The following is a 23,102-nucleotide window of genomic DNA, read 5'->3' on the forward strand; positions in this document are numbered from 1 at the left end:
GGCTTCAGGTCCTGCCCTGTGCCTCTCTCACACCATTCCAAGCAGGTGGTGCCACAGAGAGCTCCATGGGTACACCAGGCCTTTGGATAGCTGTTTGCTTTGCCCACCATCTAGAAGGGCAGGTGGGCAGGACCTGAGACCTCTGAGTATGCCTACAGCACCCACCAACTGAGTTTGTGGTCCTGGCCTCATGACCCCTCTCCTAGCCCTCCGTGTGGGGTGGGGAGCTGGAAGGGAGTTGGAGACAGGGAGCACTCCCCAGATGCTGAGTCCATGGAGAAGAACAAGAGTTGGAGCTGGAGATGAGAGGAAAGAAGGGCCAGGCAAGGTACCAGCTTGTGCATAGACCCAGAGGCAGGGCCATCTTCAGGTCTGAGCAAGAACATGGAGTGGAGAGGCAGTTGGCTCAGTTCTCAGAGTGTCAGGCTGAGGAGGGCCTGTGCCATTCTAGAGTCCAAGACTGTGGTGGGCAGGGGCTGAGGGGGCAAGTAATGTGGTGGGTGGGTATCGGGTGGGGATGCTAGTGACCACCTTGGATCCACAGTGGTGGATGTGCTGTGCCTTGCAGACACCCACCCCGGCCAGCCTCTGGCCTCAGGTCCCTGGCTGCCCCCCAGTTCCTTAACCAGAGCAGAGACCCCAGCCCACCTCTCACCTGATGGCCTTGGCACTGCCTCTGCACCCTCTGTCTGGTTGCTAGAGGTGTGTCAGGTCCAGGGTAGGGGCTGGGGGTCACGTTTGGAGGGTTCCCTGAGGGCCCCAGCCTCCAAAGGGCATAGCGTGGCCACTAGACAGGCAGAAAGGGGCCTGTAGCAGGGCCCAAGGCTTGGGGGTGTGGCCAGGGACCCAAGGGATCTGTCAGCCCTGGGTGACAGTGACTGGGGGCCAGCAGGAGGAGAGATGGCCTGGAGAAGCCTGGGCCAAAGGCAGCTTGGGTGCCCATGGAGCCTGTGTACAAGTGCAGGGAGCAGCTGAGGTGACAACTGGAGACAGGGAAAGGCTGGGGCCCTCCTCCTGCATGGGTCCACTGGGGTGCTGATGACCCAGCAAACTTGAGCTTCTCTAGGCTTAGACAGGGGCCTCTCTCAGGCCCTTTCTGCCGGGCTGGGTCCCGACCCCCCAGGGACTGGCCCATGGTTCCTAGACCCCCTCCTGAGGTAAGACCAAGAAAACACCCCCGTGGCTCCCAGCTCCTCCCCTCCTGGAATAGGTGCCCAGTTCAGACCACAGGAAGCCACACGCTGCTTCCTTTTCCCTTTTTTTTTTTTTTTTTTCCTGTTTTGTCCTCCCAGCCCCAGTCCTGAGTGGGCAACTGTCCAACAACCTGTCTCTTGGTCCGCTTGTCCACCCTTATGTCCACAGGTCCAACCCTCAGGTCCCCAATCACATGACTGTCTCCCATTCCTCCTGCAATAGGACAGGTGGCCTGTCTGGTGCAGACGCCTCCTCATCCAGCCCCGAGCAGGAGCCGTTGAGGAACCCATCGTCCTTAGGAGCGGCCACGGCAGGTGGTGTGGTCTGAAGTGCTGGGGACCCTGGCTTGGTGTGGCCGGGCAGCTGGGGGTGGCCATTGGCTGTGGCAGCAGGCAGCAGGCGGGGGCTGAGGGGCAGGCCAAGTCCCATGCGGGGCCCTACATTGGTCACACTTGTGTGAGACACCATTGGACCGTAGCTGTAGCTGCTGCTCCCGCTGCGTGCCTTGCGCTTGAAGTCCAGTGCCAATGTCCAGCGGCTCCAGGATTTCTTGATCTCAGCCTGTACCTGGGATGGCAGGAGGAGGGTGGGTGGTCAGGTATGCCCCTAACCCCTCTGCCACATGTCCCCAACCCCAGCGGTGCCCCCATCCCTGCCCCTGCAACACTCAGCACTGAATGTAAAGAGGCACAGGCTATTACTGGAAAATTTCAAGGCCAAGAAGAATCCTGTCATTCTCAGAACATGGCGCCTGGCTGCAGGCAATTGACACACCCAGAATCTAGAAAGCTCAAATGACCCCAAGGGTGGATGGGTGTTCAATCCGGATGACAGACGATTCAACCATGGGGCTGGGAAGATACTTGGCTTTGCCCACAAATCCTAGCGCATCCTCAGCCTGAATCATCTGGAAAGACTTCTCTCTGCCTTCAGAACGTCCTCAGGGATGTTCTTGGAGGAACAGAGTAAGAACCAGGCAGAAGAATGAAGGGACAAGACTCGGGAACCCTTGGCACTTCTTTTTCATTTTTTAATAAATTTTTTTTTTTTAATTTTTGGCTGCGCCTTGCGGCTTGTGGGATCTTAGTTCTCCGACCAGGGATCGAACCCGGGACCCCTGCAGTGGAAGCATGGAGTCCTAACCACCGGACCACCAGGGAATTCCACCCATCCTCCCCAGGCACTTCTGCGTCCTTCCTGCCTTGCCCCAGCGTGGCCCACCGCTTACCTCGCCATTGCAGAAACAGTATATGATGGCAACAAAAAATCCCTGTGGAGAGAGGGTACTGGGTCAGGGCCCAGAGCTGCATCTGGAGAGGGTGGAAGCAGCCTCCCCAACCCCACCCGCCCCTCACCCTCAGACAGGGCTGCGCACCTGGAAGGAGTTGAAGAGCATCTCGTAGTGCATCTGGACTTGCCAGAGCGTCCCTGAGACCTCGGTGTATGGCGTGGCCATGAAGACGATGTAGTGGACGCCAAAGAGCGGCATGAGCACCAGTGTGGATTTGAGCAGCTTCCTGGGCCAGCGGGGCAGGGGGGTCAGGGTGGAGCCACTTCCCCCTCAACAGGCGCTGTGTACCCCGACCTGCCAACCCCAGGCTCCAGAAGCCACTAAAAGGCCCGAGGCTCTGGCAGCCAGCGGGGGAGCCCAGCTCACCTGAGCCAGTGACACTTTGTTTTCTCAGCAAAGTGTTAACAGGGCCCCTGGATTCTGAGGTGTCCCAGAGTGGACCACAAGTTATGTCGCCCTGTCCCAGGGCCCTTTGCACCTGCTGGTCCCTCTGCAGGCACTCACCCACTCCCCAGTGGCCTTACCTTGGTATCCCAAAGTCCCTCCTCAGGTTTCAGTCAAGCTTCCGCCTTCTCAAGGCCACCCACTGCCCACCTGTCTCTCAGACTCCCTGCGACCAGCCCTCTGAGGAGAAGTCTGGGTTCGTCCTGCCCAGACCCCGGCTCTAGTGCAGGGCCTAGCACCAAGAGGCCCAGCCTGGCTTTGGGGTGTCCCCAGCAGCCAGGCAAGATCCCATCACTGCTGGCAGGGCCAGCCAGGGAGTCAGGAGCTGAGTCCTTCCTTGAGACAGGCTCATTCTTGGAACCTCTGTCTGCTTTTGTACATGGTGCTAGGGTTGGATGACCCCTGAACCCTGAGGAGCCTGGGCACGGTAGGTGTGGCTCACCGGTACTGCTGCCGCGTGTCACACCGGCCAGCGTTTGTCTCCCGCAGCTTGGTGGCGAGGACCCGGACAATGTTGATGAAGAGGATGAAGTTGAGCTGTGGAAGTGAGGGAGGGCTGCGTCTCGAGGCCGCACCCTAGCAGAGAGGGGCAAGGACTCTGGGACCCATGACCCTGCCCAGGCTCTGCTCTGCCACTGTGTCTCCAGGTGGCTCCTTAGGCCCTTGTTTTCCCCATGTGGACTCGGGTGGGGATCAGCTGCTTCTTGGGCCTTGTGGCTCCAACCCTGGGGTCCAGGGAAGCCTCTATAGGTCCCTATCAGGGGCTGGTCACTGGGACCCATGGTCCATACCCCGACCCAGCTCTGTGGCCACCCCTGCTTACCACAATGGAGGCCAGGATGGGCACCTGGATGATCCACTTCTTGTTCCCGGAGCTCAAGTCCCAGCACCTGGGGGAGGTTGAGGCATCAGCCCCCACCCCCTGCCGTTCCCAACCTGAGCCTTCCCACAGGGAGGCTCCAGAGCTGGTCTGCTCTGACATTAGCTAGCTATCCCCCAACTCCCACCAAGAGCACAGGACAGGGGAGTGTCATATATGGCCAGGCCTGAGGCCATCCTCCGGGGTCCCTTTTGAAGTAGCCTCCACTGACCCTGAGCGGGTACCCAGCTTGAAGCTGAACTGAAAACTCCTGAAACTGGGCCACTCAGGGCCAGGGTACAGGAGGTGCCCCTCATATGCTCTACAGAGAAAGAGGGTAGCAGGGGTGTTTCTGGCCTGTGTCAGAGCCTCCTGCCCACTTCACCATCTGGACCTACCCGGTGTTTGCCAGGGTGGCTCTCACACTGACCCACACAGCCACGAAGATGGCGGGCAGACCTGTGGGCACAGAGGGAGACAGTGTGTGAGGGACTGTCCATGATGTCTCTCTCCTCAGCCCACCTTGCCAGTCCCATTCCCCTCATCCCTGGTGACCCCCAGCTTAGCCCACCATTGTCCCTGACCCCCCTCACCCTGGGCACATGGGCTAATTGGTGACAGAGCCCTACTCTTGCATGTGCTGCCCTGCTGTCCGCACAGCCTCCCCTCAGGGCTCCAGCCCTCAGGACCCTGTTCAGCCCTCTGCCCTCATCTTGGTTCTGCATCTTGTACCACACATGCACTCCTGCTGGGCACTTGGTGAATAAGGTATCACTAATTTATCCACACCCAGTCCATTCTGCCCTCCCCTCCCCTAAAGGGTGCTGCTCTGGGCTAGGGGTTCCCTGTGAGGGAGGGAGCTTATCATCACGGGTTTTCTATTCCAGCACTGCCACCCTTTAAAAAGTCCTAGCCCCATGGATGAGGCTGGATAGGGTGTGCTATTGTTCCAGGATGGGTAAAGGGCTACAGGGAAATCTCAGTGTGCCCAGGCCCAAGCCAACTCAGATGGTACATGGTACCTCTGAGTGAGTTTTGCCTCTAGGAAGGAGCCCAAATCCCCACCCTCTGCCCCCACACACTTCATTCTAGGCCCGGGGTACCCTTGGGAAGGGCAGGGCATGACCTGGGTTTATGCGAGGAAAAGAGCTGTGACATTCCTGTGCCACAAAGTTCTCTGTGTTCCCCTATCTGTGTGCTTCCCGCCCACACTGATACACTCTAGCCCCAGAGCCCACATCAGCCTGCAACTCTGGGGCTTGCCATGGATGAGGTCAAGGTCAGTGTCCACCAAAGGGCAGGGAGGCTATGGCTGTTGATGTGAGGGCCTCTAGGTGCTGAGCGCAGGGAGGGCTCCAGCCACCCAGCCTACCCCTCTGCAGTCTGGCCAGTTGCCCCGGAGCCTGGCCAAGCTCTGGAGCTGCCAACAATAATGGACAATTATTGGTAAGTCGATCCCACAGCCCGTGGAGGGAGGAGTGCAGAACCCTAGCAACCCATTCTGCAGAGGAGCTGCTGAAGCCTAGATGATGCTAGAGCCAGGGCCTGCAGTTCTAGGCCATGGACCCTGTGGGCAGGGTGGCAGAAGCATGGGCAGCTCCATGCAGCGTGGGGACTGGTGGAGAAGTGGGGCTCGGTGGAGGGAAGGTTCCAGATCCCAACTCCAGCCCCAGCAGTGGTGACACAGTGGTGAGAATAGCTGCCTTCCAACTCCAGCCCCAGGCTGACCTCTGACCCAAGATCCACTCTGATCCTGAGTGGAATCTTGACCTGAGAGTCCCCCCCTCCCTCTCCTGGGCTGAGCCTCAACCCTGGGTGAACCTGCCTCCAGGTGATGAGCCCCAACTCCAGGCTGAGACAACCCCAAGTGAACCCTAACCCTTGGCCAAGCCCTGTTCCCTGAGCTTGGGGTCGGCAGGGGGCAGTCAGTCACAGAAGGCTCACCACCTGCTGCCCCACATCCGGCACAGGATACGCTGTATGGGTGCCTTCCCCTCAGTGGCACTCTCTGACCCTGCCGCCCGTGGTCCCACCCTGCTTGCACCTCACTGCCTGCGTGCCTGCATACCCCAGCCGAAGATCGTGAAGCCCCAGAGGTACTTCTTCTCTGAGAAGAAGGCCATGAAGATGAGACTGTGCAGGTACAGCCCCTCCACCAGAATCCAGTAGTAGTTGGTAGCCAGGAAGTAAAGGAAGAAGGTCACAGTCACCCGGCAGCCCACCTAGGAGACCAGCTGGTGTTAGCCAGAAAGCAGGGCCTGCATCTGGGGAGGGCTGGGCTGGGCTGAGGGATGGGCAGTGGGAGGGTGCTGGTAAGATATGACAGGTGCTTGTCAAGCTGGTGAGGAAGGGACAGGCTCTACCAAGGGCAGGGGCTGAGGGGTGTGTGTGGAGGCGATGTTGCCCAGGCAGGAGGGCACTGACGACGGGGTTGGGGGATCAAGGTGAAGAGGTGGGGTGACTGGGGGTCCGGGGCCGAGGCAGGAGTGTTGATGAAAGTGCGGGGAGGGGGAACACTCACAAAGCTCTGGGCAACAGGGCCTGGAAGCAGGGCTGAGAGGTGCAATGGACGCAGAGAGGTGGGTGGCCTGAAGCGCGTGGCTGCAGGAGACAGGCAGGCGCGAGGGCAGAGGCGCCGCAGGATGGGTGGGGCTCCCGCGAAGCCATTGGTGGCTAGGGGCCGCGGGCGGGCGCGGGCCGCCGGAGGGGGCACTCACGTAGCCGGCGGCGGCGGCGGCGGGCAGCGGCGGTGCCTGGGCGATGGCGCGCAGCTCCTCCTCCGTGAGGCGCTCAGCCTCATCAAGCGTGGCGCCGGAGTAGAGCACCGCGTCCTTGACGAAGATGCTCACGGCGCGAAGCATGAAGGACAGGAACAGGTGCATGTGGATGTAGTTGCGTGTGCAGTGCAGCCTCCTGCGGAGCGCGCAGCAACACCGTGGGTGGGGGCACGGGGACGCGCGGCGGGAGGGCACGAAGCGGGGCTTGGCGTACAGGGGTACAGTGAGGGGAAGAGAGACATCATGCCTCCGCCCGGTCCAATCACGCCCCCCGCCCCCCACCTCGGCCCCTCCCCGACCACGTCCCCTCCCCACCCCAGACCCCCGCCCCACTCCTCGCCCCGCCCACCTAAAGTAGGCCAGGATGAGGACAGCCACGGTGAGAGAGGCCAGCGAGACGGAGTAGCCCACAGTGTAGATCATGCCCAGGCGGTCAAACACCTCCTGTGCAGGTGGGGAGTTACTGTCAGAGCCCCGGGACTGGGGTGAGCACCAGGTTAAGGGTCAGAGGCCACTTTAAGGTTTCTGGAGGAGTCAGGACTAGGTTCAGGGGTCAACAGTGGAGTGGGGTGGCCTTACACGGGTCAGGTTAGGGAGGGGGAAGCCTCGCACCCGTTCACGAGTCTCATTGGTCAGGAACTTGACGCACTCGCTGTAGTTGGCCCATGTCCGGTTGTGCCCTGGCACCAGCTCCCAGCTGCCATTACGGTCACAGCGACGGTAGGCATGGCCTGCAGGTCCGTAGGAGGGTCAGGGCAGGCAGAGAGGTCTGGAACCACTGAAGCCCTGAGCTCCAAGTCCTGACATCCCTGTGGTCCCCACCCTACTCCAGCCTGCCTTACCTTTATGATTGAAGTCATAAATGTAGTCAGGACAGGGCATGGCCACCACCTCACCTGGTGCCCCCAGCGGCCAGCACAGGATGTGGTCCCACTCTGGCAGGCAGGGGCGCCCTGTGACCACAGAGATAGACAGAAAAGGTGGGGGACATCAGTCAGATCCATGGTTAGTGACCCAGAGAAATAAACACACCTGTGGTCTCTGACTCCCTCAGGGATAGGTGTGCCCCAAGACTGGAGAACTCAGGCCTGGAGCATTCTGGAGAGAATGTATTGAGCCCTTACTCCCTACTGTGCCCTGCACCCACCTGGCCTCATAGAATTCCCTACAGACCCTCTACGCAGGTGCTGGTAATGGTCCTATTTTCTAGATTGGCTGGCGCAGGCCAAGAGAGGCGAGTGATTTACCAAAGTCATACAGCCCAGGGCCCTGCCGTCCTCTGGTGCTCAGCCCCTAGCCAGGCCTCTCTTTTTTCTCTCTGTTCTTGGTCCCACCTTCCAGGTGTCCCTAAAGAAGAGCAAGTTCCCAGACTAACTGTCCCTCGGCTGAGAATATTTCCTATGTGCTCCTTGCCCAGGGACCATGGACTAGAGGAAGAAGGTCTAGTTTCCAGTGCCAGCTGGACTCCTGAAGAGCTGCCCACCTCATGCAGGTGTCTACCCTCTTTGCACTTCAGTTTCTTCATTGGGAAATTGGGATTGATATGCACTTCCACCACTATCCAAGACCCGCCCTGAGCACCTGCTATGAGACTCTGGTGACCACTCGTGGGGTACATATAATCCCCCAAATGTAAGTGCTAACTGTGGGATTCAAGGCAGGGTGACACATCCCACTTTGGGGCTCCAGCCTCACAGCAAAAATGCTAAGTGACCTTGGAGAGTCTCCAGGCTCTGAATCCTCCACTTTGCACTCCCAGCTCCCTTCTTTCCCCCTGCAGGGCTCCAACCACAGGTCTCTCCAGCCACCCTGGAAGGTTGCCTTGATGGCTAGACCCACCCCAGCTTGGTGAAAGGCTTTGTCCTGGGCACCATATTCCCAGCCCTGCCTGGCCAGGCCCACAATTTCCTCTGATCCCTGGGGAGCCACAGGGTGACCACAGCCTCCCAGATGTGGCCCATCTGGAATCTGCTGCCCACCCAGCCGGTTCAAACTGGCCCTGTGGCTGCAGCCTGGGCTCTGCGTTTGTCTCTCCTTACCTCCCTGAGGGACAATGCAGCCCGCACCTCCCTCCCTCTCTTCTCTTCTGCCCTCCTTGTCCCACTGTCTGGCCCCACCCCTTCACAGCTGCCCTTCTGTCCTGCTCTGTCTCTGTGGCCAACCCCACTATGTGTCTTGATGCACCCTCCTCTGACACCCTGAGTCCCAGTCCCAGTGTGTGCCTCCTGGTCCCCTGTCTCTTCCTGCCTCTCTTTGTCTCTGGGTCTCTCCCAGCCTCTCCCTGCCCCTCTGTCTCCCGGGTTCTCTGTCATCTCTCTCCATGGGAGGGGCCACAGCCCTGGGTCCACCCCTGAGGTGTGCGGTCAAGTTCTCTGCCCACATCTCCTGGGGGCCCTAGTCCATCCAGCTTGCCTGCCCCCTCCACACTCTGCCCCCTTGGCTGAGTCTCCTCCTAGCACCTCCCCTTCTACAAGAGCCGAGGAGCATGAGCTCACATGAAGGCTGTAGAGCAGTGGGGCAAGTGGGTCCGAGTCGGTCTCAGATGGATGCATGCAAGCACAGACGTACCTCGGTGCCTGCTGCCAGTGGACACCTCCTTGTCCTCCTCAGACTCAGGGTAGAGCTTCCCAGATGGCTTCTCTTTCTTGGGCTTCCCTGATGTGGATGCAGATGCCCATCCTTTGCCTGATTCCATTATGTCAGCTGGAGAAATTAGGGCAGTTATGGCTGTTGACAGCACTACAGCAGAAGACCCAGGTTACCCTCCTGCCTCAGACTCCCCCTTTGTACAATGGGGGTTGTCCCCTGCCTTGCTGACACCTAGGCTGATGACAGGTAGGAACGTGCTTTACAAACTGTAAAGTGCTTGCCAGGTGCAGAAGTAATCAGTCGGCATGGAGACGGTAAACAAGGGGTTCAAATGGTAACGAACACAATTCAGGTGTGGGATCAACTAGTGAGTGGGTGGAGCGGTAAATCTGGGCAGAAATGTCTGACCCAGGAGTCATAGCCAAAGCCCACGCAGGAGATGAAGGCCCCACCAGGGGGCGCATGGCAAAAGTAGACAGTAGTGGTGATGTCAACAGAGGTGAAACAGTGAAAATGAAGCCCGGCCGGAGCGATGTGTAGGTCGAGAAGCTGGTGGTGTGGAAGACAAGAGCAAGAGTGTGCAGTTGTCAAGGGAAGACAGATGAGCCCACCTACCCCATCCCCTGCCCTAGAATACCCGAGTAAGGGGTTCGCAGCTTCCACAAGGGACCCTGGAGACTCTCCATCTGAGATGGGGCCTGGCCTCTCCCTCCACTGGAGAGATGCCTGAGGTCTCTCTTCCTTGCTGAAAGTCTTCCTCATTATCTAACCTTCAGCTACAGCCCAAGCCAAGGCCCCCTGGCCCTCCCATGTCGGGGTTTGTGGCAACAATGAGAAGCTGAGTGCAGACACCCTGGGCTGGGATAGAATGGCTGTGCCCATTTTCCTGCCTGCACCCTGGGGCATCAGTAGGGTGGGGGTAGCAGGATGAGGTAGAGTGGGAAGGGAAGGCCTCCATCGTGAACAAAGAGAGGGCAGAGGGAGGTGCCTCCATGCTTCCACAACCAGAAAGACGGCTGGGTTCAGGACCGCCCAGACCCTGACGTGACTGGGGCAGGGGACCAGGGAGCCACTGGTGGGACCAGGGTGGGCAGGGCTGTGACTGCAGAGACCATGTGAGTCCCTGTGAATGGCAGCAATGTCTGTGGGCTCCAGGGTATGTCACTGTGTGCTTGCGTCCTGGGTGTGCGTCAGCATCCTCTCCCAGCAGTCTGAGGGCCAGCTCAGGGGAGGAAGCTGTTCTTGCCTGCCAGTCAGGTGGGGTCTGGGCCTCTTCCAGGTTGAGGAGATTAATCAGACAGAAGTTAGAGGCCTGGATGGTTGCTAATGAAGCTCCATTTCCGCTTCCAGGAAATGGACTCAAGGAAGAGACCAGCTTGAGACTGGGGCAGGAGCTGTGAGGTCAGGTGAGTGCCCCTCCCAGCTTCACCATGGCAGGGGTCCCATGGAGATGCTGTGTTGGTAGAAGGAAGCCTTCCTACCCCATCAAGAACCCTTTACTGGACAGTGGCTGTGACTGACATAGAAACCCATCTGTATCCCTCTATTCTCCTCCCCTTCCAGCCCCATTCTCCTGACCCTGGACACCTCTGCCTTGCCCTTTGCCCAGGGGGCCTTTTTCAAAGACCTATTATTCCTTCTGCACCTGCACTGGATAGCTCCCCCTCCTGCAGGAAGCTGTCCGAGCCCAGTCCAGCGGGGTCTGGAGCCCTAGTCAGTGCTCCTGATCGTGGCGTGGCCTCACTAGATCTAAGCCAGTTCGAGGTAATTCAGACAGTAGTTGCCTCCATAACCTCCTATCCCCACCCTGGGAGGGGAGGCTCAGTGCATCTCTGAGCCTGCTGACTTTAATCTCACCTGACTCACCCCATTTTTGGTCCTCACTTTGGCCTGGCCCACTTTATCTGGACCTACCCTCCCTTGGTGCCACTTGGTTCTGTGTCCTGGACTCCCACCTTCCTCTGGCCCCTCTGTCTCCTGACTTTGCCCCCAGACCCTCCTCCTTTGGCCCCGCCCCCACCTGGCCTCTGCAGGACTTCTTTGAGCCGCTTCTCACATTGGGCCTGGGCACGGTGCAGCAAGAAGATCTGCTCCTCTTTGGTCATGACGTCATCTGCATCCACCTACCAAGCCGAAGCTTCGTCAGATTGCAGGCAGGACTTCCCAGCAGAGCGGCAGACTGCTATCCCAACCTCCTTGAGAGATTCCCCCCCCTTTCCAAAGAATGCGGGAAATCTGCCTTACGTAGCTCCATAGCTCCACTGTACACACAGGAAGCCTCGGCTTCAAGGGGAAGGGCCTGCCCCACCATAGGGAAAAAAGGGGGAGGGGTGCTGTCCCCTGCTTGCCCGATAGTAACCCCATAGGCTGCAGCCACTGATATTCTCTGTCCAGTCTGTTCCCCAGGGGTACGTGGGAAAGGGATGGAATGTCCCAGGGTGGATCCTCACAGGATCCTGGCTGTCTATTGGGGACCTGGGTGGAGAGGGGGTGGAGAAGGGGTGGTGAACTCTGGGGAAACAAACGGGGCCTGGATTCCTTCAAGTCCTAGTGCCCTCAGGACCTTGGGAGTCACCAATTTCCATCCTGGCCCTCTCCCCAGTCAGTGCTTTGCCGGTGAATGGAGAGTGCCTCAGCTCCTCCCACCCCTGAGGTCCCAAGAGGGAGAGGATGGAGAAATTGCTGGCAAGTGGTCTGGGTTGGGCGGGGCACTCCTGTGCAGGCTGTGGGTGGGAGTCACCCACATCCATTGCTTATCTGGAAGTTTCCCTATATCCAAGTAGACCCTGTGTTCTGATGATGTGGACAGGCCTTTGCTCCTGCTGTTCCCTCTGCCTGGAATGTCCTTCCTTTCTTTCCTTCCAGCACGTACACCCTGGGTATTGGCTGCCACCCATGAGGATTCACTGGCATCATTTTAAGAAAGGGAGCAGGAACATCACGGAGGTGGGACTCACCCTGAGCCTCTGTTTCCCTGACTTAGGGTTGGAAGGAAGTCAGAGGGTAAAGGCAGCATCCTGCCCTGGGAAGAACTCAGTGTGCCCAAGCCCAGCCACTCCCATGAGTGGGACCCACAAGAGGTTAGTGCATCCCCTCAGACCCCACCTTCACCCCCAAGTCAGGGCCATGTCCCCGCAGACCCCCAGGACAGAGCCTGGTTCCCTTAGACCTTCAACAGGCAGAGCTGCATCCCCTCAGACATCCCCTGTCAGGGCCGGGTCCCTTCAGTCTGAGCGGAGCTTTGGAGGGTGGGAGAGCCTAGAGGAGGCAGGGGAGGGAGGTGGAGGTGGGGGGAAGGGGCGGGCCCCAGCATGCGGGGGCGGGCGGCCGGCCCGGGAGGGTCAGGGAGACCGCTGCAGGGAGAAGTTAATTGACCGAGTCTCTCGGTGGCAGCAGCAAGGGCTTCTAGGGCCAAGGAGTCTCCATTTGGCTCAGCTGGGCTTGGGTTCTGCTGGTTTCACTTAGCAGAGGCGCGTGCGCGTCCTTGCGTGTGCGCGTGTGAGTGGCGGCGCAGCCTTGAGTGGCCGCGCACAACGCTGTCTGGCTGGTGTGTGCACTCGTGTGTGCCCCTGTCTCTGTATATTCTCACGTGGGGATCGTCCAGCATGCACATTTGGAACGTGAGCCTGAGGTGTCTGTGAACATGCACGTGTACCTATGTCTCTGGGCAAAGGTCCACGTGTGTGTGTGTCTGCGAGTGTGTGATACGGTTGCTCATTAGCCTGCATGTCTGTGGGTGTCCGTGCTTTCGCGGATCACTGGAGTCTGAGTTGGACCCTGAGATCTCAGCTGGACCCAATGCCCAGGAAGGGCTGGAGAGATTCCCACGTGCTTGCTGCTGGCCCCTACAGCTCCTCTAACTTCCCCCACCCGCAGCTAAGGCTGAGCAGGCTGGGGCAGAAGTAGCCCTGGGGAGATGGGACTTGAGGGAGGACAACTCGGGCTTTCCCTAATCCAGGGGGCTCCAAGACTAACCTGAAGTTCTCTTTGTGCCTCTGGCATTGGGGATCCAAGGGCTGAGGGGTCTGATCCCTGGGTAGCTGCCCTGCCCATCGCACCCCCACTACAGCACCCTTTCACCTCCATTTCCATTATTGCAAGTAGCACCTGTCAGTAACCACCACCACCACCACCACCGCCACGCCGCCCACCACCAATACCGCCGATACCACCAGCAGCGGCAGCAGCACCGCTGCCCCCGTGAGCACTAACCACCGTCACCGTCGGTAAACCCAGCACCGTCACCGCCACCACCACCAGTGCTGTTTGCACCAGCACAACTACCACCAAGACCAGCACCACCTCCTCCAGTACTACCACCAGCATCGCCATCACCGTCCCCACCAGCCCCGTAACCAGTCAGTACCACCTTTCCTATCATCTTACCCTTACTCCCTCAGCGTGCCCCCTTCCCCACCACCCCTTCTTCTGCCCACCTTCATCTCTTTCAAGATGAACAGATAATCACCAGATTTTTTCCAGCTGAGGAAAAGCTCCTGAGTGGCTGACAGGCTTCCACCAGTCCCCAAAGTCTGGCACACCAGCCCTCCCGATAGACAGACTAGCCCACTGGTGTGACCCACTGAGGGTTATGGCTGATGGCCTAGACTAAAGGCAGGCAGCCATGGGTTGAAAACTGCCCATTTGGCAGACTGACAGACAGGTGTGCAGCTGGGTGACGACCAGGAACTGACCCACACACCCTCTCACAGGCCCAAGGCATCTGCTCAGCCGCCACCTACTGCTACTGCTGCCCTCTATGGCCAGGAGGAGGCACATCCTCTTTTCTGGAGTCTCATTTCCTGGTGGGTCTGGGAATGCCCAGGAGAGGGGAAGGTATGTGCTTCAGGCACCAGATAGCCCCCAGATTCCTTCACCCACAGGGATGGTGGCACCATCTCTGGCTTCCCTGGACTGTACGACCCATTTCTCTGTTACCCAATCATGGCAGAACTGCCATTGCAGCAAGAAGAATTCAAGCCAAGGAGTCAAGAAAGCACTTTCCCAAGGAGTGGAGGGCAGCTCTACACCAAGAGCATCCCCGCTTGCTTCAGAGTACAGCTCCCCTGCCTGGAATTCATCCATCACCTCTCCCTCCAGCTGCACCCTCTCCTCATCTAAGGAGATTCTGCCACCAGCACCGGTACTTGAATCCTGTCTCCACCACTGACTGGTTTTGTATCTTTGGCAAAGCTGTTTAACCCTTGTGCCTCAGTCTCCCACGTGTAAAATCAGGATAATAATAGGGCTGTTGTGAGGGTTAAATGAGGTCCTGTATGAAAAGCTTGGGCAGGGGTGGGGCCCACAAAAAGCTGGTTGCTATTATTACCACTGGATCAGCAGCAGCACCAAGTCATGGCTCCCCGCCTCTGGCTATGGGCCACCGTGCTGCTGGGCACCAAGGGTGCCCCCAGGCTCAGGACCCAGAGAAGCAGGGGGAGACTGTCTTAGTAGATGACTGAGACCAGGGGGCCACAGTGAGGAGCAGGTGGGTGGTGGGACTCCAAGGAGGATTGGGAGCAGGGAGTACAGGAGGGCCTGCAGGTGAGGTGTGCCTGGCAAGCTTTGGGGGTGAAAGGACACCCCAATAACTCCCTGCATTTCTGGATCCACCCTGGACTCACACTAAGATTCAGGGTCACTGCCAGACCCCTATACTTGGGCTTAAGGGGCAGGAGGGCCCCTCCTCTGCCTCTGCCTCTGCCCTGAGTGAGGTCTTTTCTAATGGAGTGATGCAGAAAATGCTGATAGCTCTGATTCTCCTCCTGGCCTGGCCGCTCCAACCGCTGCGCCCTCCCCGACCAGCCCCTTTCCTCCTGCAGAGTTCAGTTCTTCCTGGCCTAGCTCCTGGTAAGGAGGACTCAGACTTGTATCATTTTAGATCCAGAGAGTCTGTGCATCTCGGGTCTCACGGATGAGGACTGAGGGACCTGGAGCTGGGTCATGGCCAAGGGTCAGTTAGTCCATACCCACCACTGATAGGGTCACCTAGCCCTGGTGCCAGGTGTCCCAAACCCCTGTTCCTCCCACACCCTTCCTACGGTCTTGGGTTAGAGCTGACTTCCCCTGACCTAATCATTGTAGGGCTTGGCTGTAGCACTCCCCCCATGTTCAACCCTCCAACATGGAACCTTCCTGTGTGCACACATGTGCATGATCTGCAGTTTGTGAATATGCCGGGAGAGAAGTGGCCTGGGAGCCAGGGCTGGTATTTGTGGGGCCACAGGCAGGGTGCAGATGGGGGCTGGGAGCCAGTATGTTATCTACAAACATAGAAGCTGCTGTCTCAGGGAGAAAGTAATGTGCGGTCAAGAAGCCCGGATGTGCTTCTCATTTCCTGAGTTCAGAAGCTCAAAGGAAGAGAAAAGCCATCTGCTCAGTACCCCTCCCGCCAGGGGGCAAGCAGCTCCTTCTAACTCAGCTCCCAGGGAGACCCCACTGAGAATGGTGTTGGAGCTGCAGATGGCAGTGATGGTGGCAGTGGGGGTGGAGGTGAAGACAGTGAGTGGGGCAACGTCAAGGCTAGTGATGGTGATGGAGGTGTGATGGTGACGGTGGTGGTGGAGAGTCAGTTTCGTGCCACTGACCAAATGAGGGCCACTCCTCTCAGTTCCTCTCCTAACTGCCAAATTCCACACACTTGCTGTCTGTGATCCCAGACATGCCTACATTCTCCTCCTCCAGGCAAAACAAAGCAGGAAATACAAGGGATCCTTCTTCAGCTGCTGACACCTCTGTCTCTGGGAAAGAGGCTCCTTCTACTGCTTGGTGTCAGTCTCAGGATGCCCTCTTGGGTCATCTCATCCATTGCTCTGACTGGGGTCGGCCTGCTCCCCCAGAGGAAGACAGCTGCTGGCTTCTTGCTCACCTCTAGAGAAAGCAGATCTACCAACATTCATCCCTGGATGTGACCAGTGTCTCCCACCCCATGAGAGCCCCTCTACAGGTTGGCACCAGCCATTGCCCCTGGAGCTTTAACCACATCTCCTCCAACATCCCCATCTTACAAATGAGGCCACTGAGGCGAGAGTACAGTCAGAAAGAAGAGGGCCAGGGATGGAGCTAAGGTCTGCTTGATACTGAAGCAACAACCCCAGAGGAAGGGAAAGAAAGGAGGAAATACCCCGCCACATGGATCCTCTAGTGCCAGCCTCAATACCAGTTTTCCACAGAGTTCTTCTGGATTTTATCTTTCACTGTGTCAAGCAAGAGTCTCTTTGCAGAGCACCTAAGGCAGCTTCCACAAAGGTAATTCAGGAATGGAGGTAGACTTAGAGGTGATCAGATGGTGATGGCAGCTTGTGCTCAGCTCTAACTGGGCAGAGGATAGTTGCACCCTCGTATTAGGAGGAAGGACAGTTTGTACCTTCAGAAAAGCCAGAAGGAGAAAACCTTGGCTAACAGGAGACCCCCTCATGACCTCCTGGCCTTCCTGCCCCTCTTCTCCAGGTTCCACTACTGGGACCTGTGCTGGCACCCCTCGATGTCTCCCATGCCAGCTGGCTAGGGACTGCTCCCTGCCCTTGCTGCCTTCTGTCTGTCTGGCTGGCCTGAGCAGGCTGGGACGGGTTCCCTGCTGGGGACGCTCCTGCCCCACCACGCCATGGCTGACAAGTGCTGACTTTTTCTCCCCTTCGCCTGGCCTTCCTGAACAGGCTGCCTGTGTTCGGGGCTGGGAGGGGCTGGGGGGAGGCACTGTGACGCCTCTCATCCTGGCCAGCGTGGAGGCCTTCAGGGCAGGCAGTGGGATGGAGACTGGGATGGCAGAGTTGGCTGCTAGGACCCTGTGGATCTTCATAAGTGGCCTCTACCTGGGCTTGGGGACCAAGGCCCAGATGGATGGTATGACCTAACCTAACCATAACCTGGTCAGCAGGACAGAATCCTACCACGTCTCACCTCTGCACAAGGCAGGTCCCAACCTGGTCAGCAGAACAAAATCCTACCAGGTCTCACCTCTGCACAAGGTAGGTCCCAGAGTTGGGGTTCTGAAAGGTTTGGAGGTTTCTGATGTCTTTGAGAATCTGAGCAAAACTTTGCACCCTCTCCCAGTCACACTATATTTTTCAGACAATTTCAGGCATCTGCAAACCCCCCACTCCACCCTTTCTTTTTCCTGGGGGCTCTCTGAAAGAGCTGCCTTCCTGATGTGGTGGCCGGACCAGGGAGTGTCCCCAGAAGGCCCACAACAGGAATCTGGGGGAGGCCACTTGATGCCTCATTAAAACATTCCGAAGAAAACCCAAGTTCCCGGGAGGGCTCGGCCCCCCTCCTCCTGCTCTGTCCACAGGCAGCTCCCAGAGCTGGGGTGGAGGGTGGAGGTGTTTAAGGGCAGGTGATATAAAAAGCTTCAACGAATCAATACGAAAAAGACAAATAACCCATAGAAAGATGGGTAATGGCTCTGAGCAAGCTCTTAAAAGATGGACAATAAGCCAATGTAAAAGTCCAAAAGCTCACTGGTAATTGGCATATTAAAATGGCAAGAGACACCATGGCAAAGGTGAGGAAAAGAATCTTCAGGCTACCCTGTGAGACAGAGGGTGTGGGGAAGAGACCTCCTCCGTCATTCCTAGTGTTGAGTATAACCCCACACAGGCTTTTTAGAGGGCAGTTTGGCCATATCTATTAAAATAAAAAATATGCATGTTCTCAGACCCAGCAATGACAGAATCTAGAAATATCCTACAGGGAAATGGTCACACAAGGACATGAGAAGGCACTTCAAGGAGTTTCCCTGACACCATCTGGAATCTCTCTCTCTCTCATACACACACACACACTCATACAAACACACATGAAACTATCTAAATGTACATTCCTAGGGACTGCCTAATGAATCTCAGGTTTTGGAACACTATGCAGCATTTAAAAAGATAGATTTATATTTACTGACATGAAGATCTCCAAGACACACCTTTAAGTAGAAAAATGCATATGGCAGAGCCCTATCTACAAAGTGCTATCATTTACTAAAAAACAAATAGAGGGGCTTCCCTGGTGGCACAGTGGTTAGGAATCTGCCTGCCAGTGCAGGGGACATGGGTTCGAGCCCTGGTCCGGGAAGATCCCACATGCCGCGGAGCAACTAAGCCCGTGCGCCACAACTACTGAGCCTGCGCTCTAGAGCCTGTGAGCCAAAACTACTGAGGCCTGTGCACAGCAATGAACCCAATGCAGCCAAAGATAATAAATAAATTAAATAAATAAATTTATAAAAACAAACAGACAGCAAATGACAGAATAAAACTATCTACTTTATATGCACACAAAAAGGTACCTGTTTGGAAATATACGGAAAAAGATCTGGGAGGACATCCCCCACCCACACTGTTTAAAATTGTTTTCTCTAGAATAGGGAATGGGTTTGGGAGTAATTAAGGATAACTTCTGTTTAATCCGTATTACTTGACTCTTTTATAAGAAAGAACATATTCAAGTATTAGTTATGAAATTAAAATAAGAAAATAAAAGTAAAATAACCAAAGGATTCTACTTTAAAAAAAATAAAGAGAGAAAAGGAAGAAAAAGAAAACCTGAGTGGGACATAGTGATCTGCCAGTATGAGCCCTCACCCTGCTTTGGAGGTAGAAGCTCAGTGCAGGAGTCTGAAGACTTGGGTTCAAATCCCACCTCTGCCACAGACTCACTGGTGACCCTCAGGGCCCTTTCCCATAAAATGGGTGGGTGAACAGATGGAATGAGAAAATATTTGTGACCATTTCTAGGTCAGAATCTGGGGACGGCCACTGTTCAATACGTGTTTGTTCCTTCCTGTCTTTAACAGTGAGCCCCTTGGCTGAGCTGCCCTTGGAGCCTGCTGAGAATGGTTCCCTGGGTACAAGATGGACCAGCTGAGTCTGGCCACAGCCAGTGTCCTCCCAGGGGGACACTTTTTGGTCCTCCAACCATGAGGTCCCTCATGGAGGAAGATGTGAGCCTGGTCCTGGGGCCAGCTGGGCAGGCAGCATATAGATTTGGTGACAGGGTCCATCAGCTGAGGGTGGAAGCAGTATCCCCTAGGTTTAGGAGAGGAAGCTGGCAGACTCTCAGTTTCTTGCTGGCTCCAGCCGAGGTCAGGGGGCCTACAGGGTGTTGGGTGACCCTCAGGCCATATCCTCTATCCCCGGAGCCACGGAAGGTTCATTGCACTCACGGCCTGAGTGTGCAGCCATAGATGTCCCAACAAGGTCCCAGGGCAGACCCAGCCCTGGCACCCCTCCTTCTTTCCTACTCTCAGCCTTGGGCCAGGGCTAAGCTGGGCAAATTCTCTGCATGTGCCTCAGCTTCCCTGGAAATCAGTATGGGTCCCTCATAGAGGCACAGGGCTTGGCACTGGTTGACATGCAACAAATAATGGTCATATCGGTTGTGTGAAGGTCAGTTAAAGGGGACAATAACAGAACCTTTCTCAGAGGGTTGTTGGAAAGATTAAACTAGCTAATATTGTAAAGTGCTTAGAACAGTTTCTGGCAAGCAGACAGCACTACAGAAGCATTTATTAAATAAAAACAAGAAAACAATAGACCTGGATGCACATGTGACCACAAACACACACACACATGCATAACCATGCTTCTACAAGTCATGTGCAGACCACAGCCTCAGACACACGTGAGCTCACACAAGGTCTCAGACACTCGCACCTACGCAGACCTAGAGAATACCATGCTGAGTCCCACAGAGCCCTGCTCGGACACACAGATACACTCACAGGTCACCCACGCCCATCACCCTGTCTATTCCTCTACAGTCACTTGCACACATGTGTGCACACAGACCACACTGGCTGGCTCTGCACAGTGGCTATGCTCACACACCCTGGAAGGGGCCCTGGGAAAGGTGAGCCTGGCCCAAGGGGAGGCTGGGGAAATGGCTCTGGGCCCTGGCATTCACCAGTGTTTGGAGCGTCCCTGCACAGGGTGCTGATCGTCTCTGAACCTCAGTTTCCTTATCAACAAATCCTTGTATGGGGCGATGTCTCTGGCTTTGGGGTGCCATGCTGTGTGGGCATGGACAACAGTGAATGGGGTGTACTGAGGCCAGCAGAGGAGAGGAGAGCCTCAGATCAAGGGATTCTTAGGCAAATGTTTCTTTCTTGGTGTCTTTTTACAGATAGGGAAACTGAGGCATGGAGAAGGATAGCCCAAGGTTACACAGGCATTGGCAGAGCTGGAGGAATCCAAGAGCTCCTGCCTTCCCGCCTGGGGCTCTGCCTGGATGGGGAGCTGGTCAGGGGAAGGCTGCCTGCCTGTGTCTCTAGATGGCAAATAGCCGCACCTGGGAGGTGAGGGGGAGGCAGCGGGGGCCTTGAAGTCAGACACAGGCAGACAGTCTCCTCAGCAATGGCTGATCCCCCAGGACAGGGCTGCTGTGGGATCTGACTGACTCCCCAGGAAACGGCCCCCAGACCCTGGCCCAGTCTGAGGAGGGTACTCGGCTCTTTGTCTCCAGCTCTTGGCCTCCGCCAGTCTCTCCCTATTTTTCTCTGCTATTCTTGGTCTATCTACTCCTCCTGCTCTGGGGAGCTCTCACCCCATCTTCTTTGTCTCTGTCTCTCTCTTCTCTCTCTCTAACCTTAACTGTCGCTTCTTCTCTCTCTGGTCTCCTCTTGGCCTCTGCTCTCAGGAGGGTACGAATGTGGGTCTCCTCACTCACCGGAGCATGTTTCTCCTGTGGGAGCGTTCTGTGAGGTCAGTCTCCTTCAGGGGAGCTCCATCCCTCCTCCATGCCACACCATACCCGCCTCCCTGGGCAGACATCTTCCAGTCTGGGTGAAGCTGGGCATGAGTGCACGCATGTGTGTGTGCATGCGAAGGTGAGAGCTTGAGGGGTCCTTAAATCCTACCCCCTGACCTCAGACCCACAGCCCTGTGTCCCAGATTGCAAACAAAACATGCAAAAAACAGAGGACCCCAGAGCAAAGTCTGTGTGATCCTACATCAGGGCCAAAGCCTAATCTTCCTCTAGATCACACTGTCATCTTCCAGGGAGACACAGAGCAGTGATGCTCAGAGAAGCAGAAGATAGGAGAACCCTAACCACAGATTTCCAGACCTGGGACCCCAACCCAGTCTTCAGAAATAGGGAAATCTTAGGCATCTGGAACCCAGAGTTCAGACACCCCAGAGACAGCAGGCACTGAGGATCCCGGGCCAGAGGGGACGCCCACCCAAAGTTCAGGTTACTGGGGGAACTCAAGCCTCTGAGCCCTGGACACCTTCCCCCCACCCCCAGCCCCCGCCCAGGGACCCCAGAGCAAGCCCGAAGCCTGTCCTGGACTGCGAGCGGGGGACTTACCAGCACGTATGCGGAGCTGAGCACTGGGCAGCACAGCAAGAGCGCCAGGCCGGGCGCGATCCGGGCGGCCCCCATCGCCACAGCCTAGGGCCCCGTCCCTCGGGGCAGCCGCCGCCGCCGGCCCTGGTGGTGGTGGTGGTGGGGTACAGAGCTGCGTCAGGCCGGGCTGCCCCGCCCACGCCAGGGCCTAGGGGACCCCGGAGGCCCGGCGGCCCGAGGCCCCGGGGCCCGGCGCGGGGCCCATGCGCTGAGGGCTAGGGAGCGAGCGCAAAGGAGAGAGAGGGAGGGAGGAAGGGAGGCAGCCGGGGGCCGGGCGGGCGGCGGGCGGGCGCCGAGAGCTGCGGAGCTGCCCGTCTGCCTCGGAGAGGAGAAATCACATCCATATGGCCGGGCCCCCCGCCCCCGGCCCGCCCCCCGCCCCCCTCTCCCCCCGCACCGCCTTTTCTTTTCTTTTCTTTTTTTTTTTTCTTTTGGGGAACTGGGAGCTGTGGCTTTGCCCCACGCCCAGTGGGGGAGGGGTCGGGGGAGGGGTTGGGGTCGCGGTCTGCAGGGGGCGAACGGGCTGTTATTTTTAGCTCCGCGGCTAGCGCAAGTAGGGGGGCGGGGTGGGGGGACGCGTTTTGCGCAGCTCCGGGCGTGCAGCTTGGGTACTCGATCCCAACTTTGCAAAGACACTGAGCCCTTCGGCGATCGGGCCGCCAGCTCCTTGCCCCTCGGCCTCCTCTGATCCTCATCCCGTCCGCAGCCGCCTCCGGCACTCCCTCCCCATCCTCGGCCGGAGCCCCGCCTGCGCCCGCGCCGCTAGAGCGCGCCTGCGGCCGGGACGCCCGGTCTCTCTGCCTGTCTGTCAGTCCGTCTCTAGCTCCCCCGGCCTTGGCCTCCGTTCTTCCAGCAGCCCCGAGCTCCGTTTCGGTCACTCCCTCGCTCCCTCCCTCCCCTCCCCCTTTTCTCTCTACGAAAACATTTACAAGTTTCCAAAAAAGCCACGGAGCCGAGCGGCGCGGGGCTGGCGGCTCCACGGGGCTCCGAAGAGGCGCCGCTGAGTGACACCGAGACAAACCAGCCCGCCCGCCCCGGTCAGGCCCGGAGTCACCCTACCCAACTCCAGCCCGCTACCCTCGCCGCTGGCCCCCAACCCCGACTTACTCCGAGCGCGCCGCCGCGGCCCCCGCCTAGCCATGGGTGTCGGGGAGCCCCCGACAGCCTCCCCAGGACAGCGCCCCGTCCGCGGCCCCGGGGAGACTTCATGGAGCTCTTGGGATTCCCCCCTTGCCGGCCTGGCCTCCAGCGCCCCCCGCCCGGCCGCCTCTCGGAGCCGCCGCCCGCCGCGCGCGTCCCTCGCCTCGGCGTCTGCCGCTCCCCCTCCCCCCCCCCGCCGCGGCCCGGGCGCCTCTTCCCTCCCCCGCGCCCTCCCTGGGCCTCTCCCGCCCCCGCCCCCCGCTCCGTCTTCTCCGACGCGGGTGTGTGGAGCGGCAGAGCGGAGCCCGCCGCCCCCTGCCCCAGGACATTTCTCTAGAGGCCGCGGCCCGGGGTCGCACAGCAGCGGGATGTGAGTGTGGAGGGGACGGGGCCCGGGGAGCTCTGACATCGGGGCCCGAGAACGTGGCCCGAGCCGCTCCCGCCGCTTCATTTTCCTCTCCGGGAAGGC

The 23,102-nt window shown here is 58.0% G+C and overlaps 1 protein-coding gene across 4 annotated transcripts; it reads right to left on the reverse strand.

Annotated features, from left to right (window-relative positions):
* Nucleotides 1–1,028: 1,028 nt before the first annotated feature.
* PTH1R (parathyroid hormone 1 receptor) lies at nucleotides 1,029–22,708 on the reverse strand. 4 transcript variants are annotated; one of them, XM_082638905.1, is made up of 15 exons: nucleotides 22,601–22,703; nucleotides 21,455–21,577; nucleotides 11,175–11,277; nucleotides 9,134–9,268; nucleotides 7,408–7,518; nucleotides 7,178–7,296; nucleotides 6,915–7,009; nucleotides 6,506–6,701; nucleotides 5,857–6,010; nucleotides 4,187–4,247; nucleotides 3,753–3,819; nucleotides 3,372–3,466; nucleotides 2,570–2,711; nucleotides 2,423–2,464; nucleotides 1,029–1,761 (listed from the first exon to the last, which is right to left on the reverse strand). In XM_082638905.1, the coding sequence occupies exons 2-15, from the start codon at nucleotides 21,527–21,529 to the stop codon at nucleotides 1,384–1,386; spliced, it is 1,773 nt and encodes a 590-aa protein (XP_082495031.1). In that variant the 5' UTR covers nucleotides 21,530–21,577; nucleotides 22,601–22,703; the 3' UTR covers nucleotides 1,029–1,383. The 4 variants fall into 4 exon arrangements, with proteins under 4 accessions (XP_082495031.1, XP_082495033.1, XP_082495032.1 ...); XM_082638908.1 differs by having other exon boundaries at nucleotides 1,552–1,761; nucleotides 2,570–2,707; XM_082638907.1 differs by lacking the exon at nucleotides 11,175–11,277 and having other exon boundaries at nucleotides 22,601–22,708.
* Nucleotides 22,709–23,102: the final 394 nt, after the last annotated feature.

Source organism: Mesoplodon mirus, assembly GCF_964341445.2.
Source record: "Mesoplodon mirus genome assembly, chromosome: 12".
Taxonomy (NCBI): domain Eukaryota; kingdom Metazoa; phylum Chordata; class Mammalia; order Artiodactyla; family Ziphiidae; genus Mesoplodon; species Mesoplodon mirus.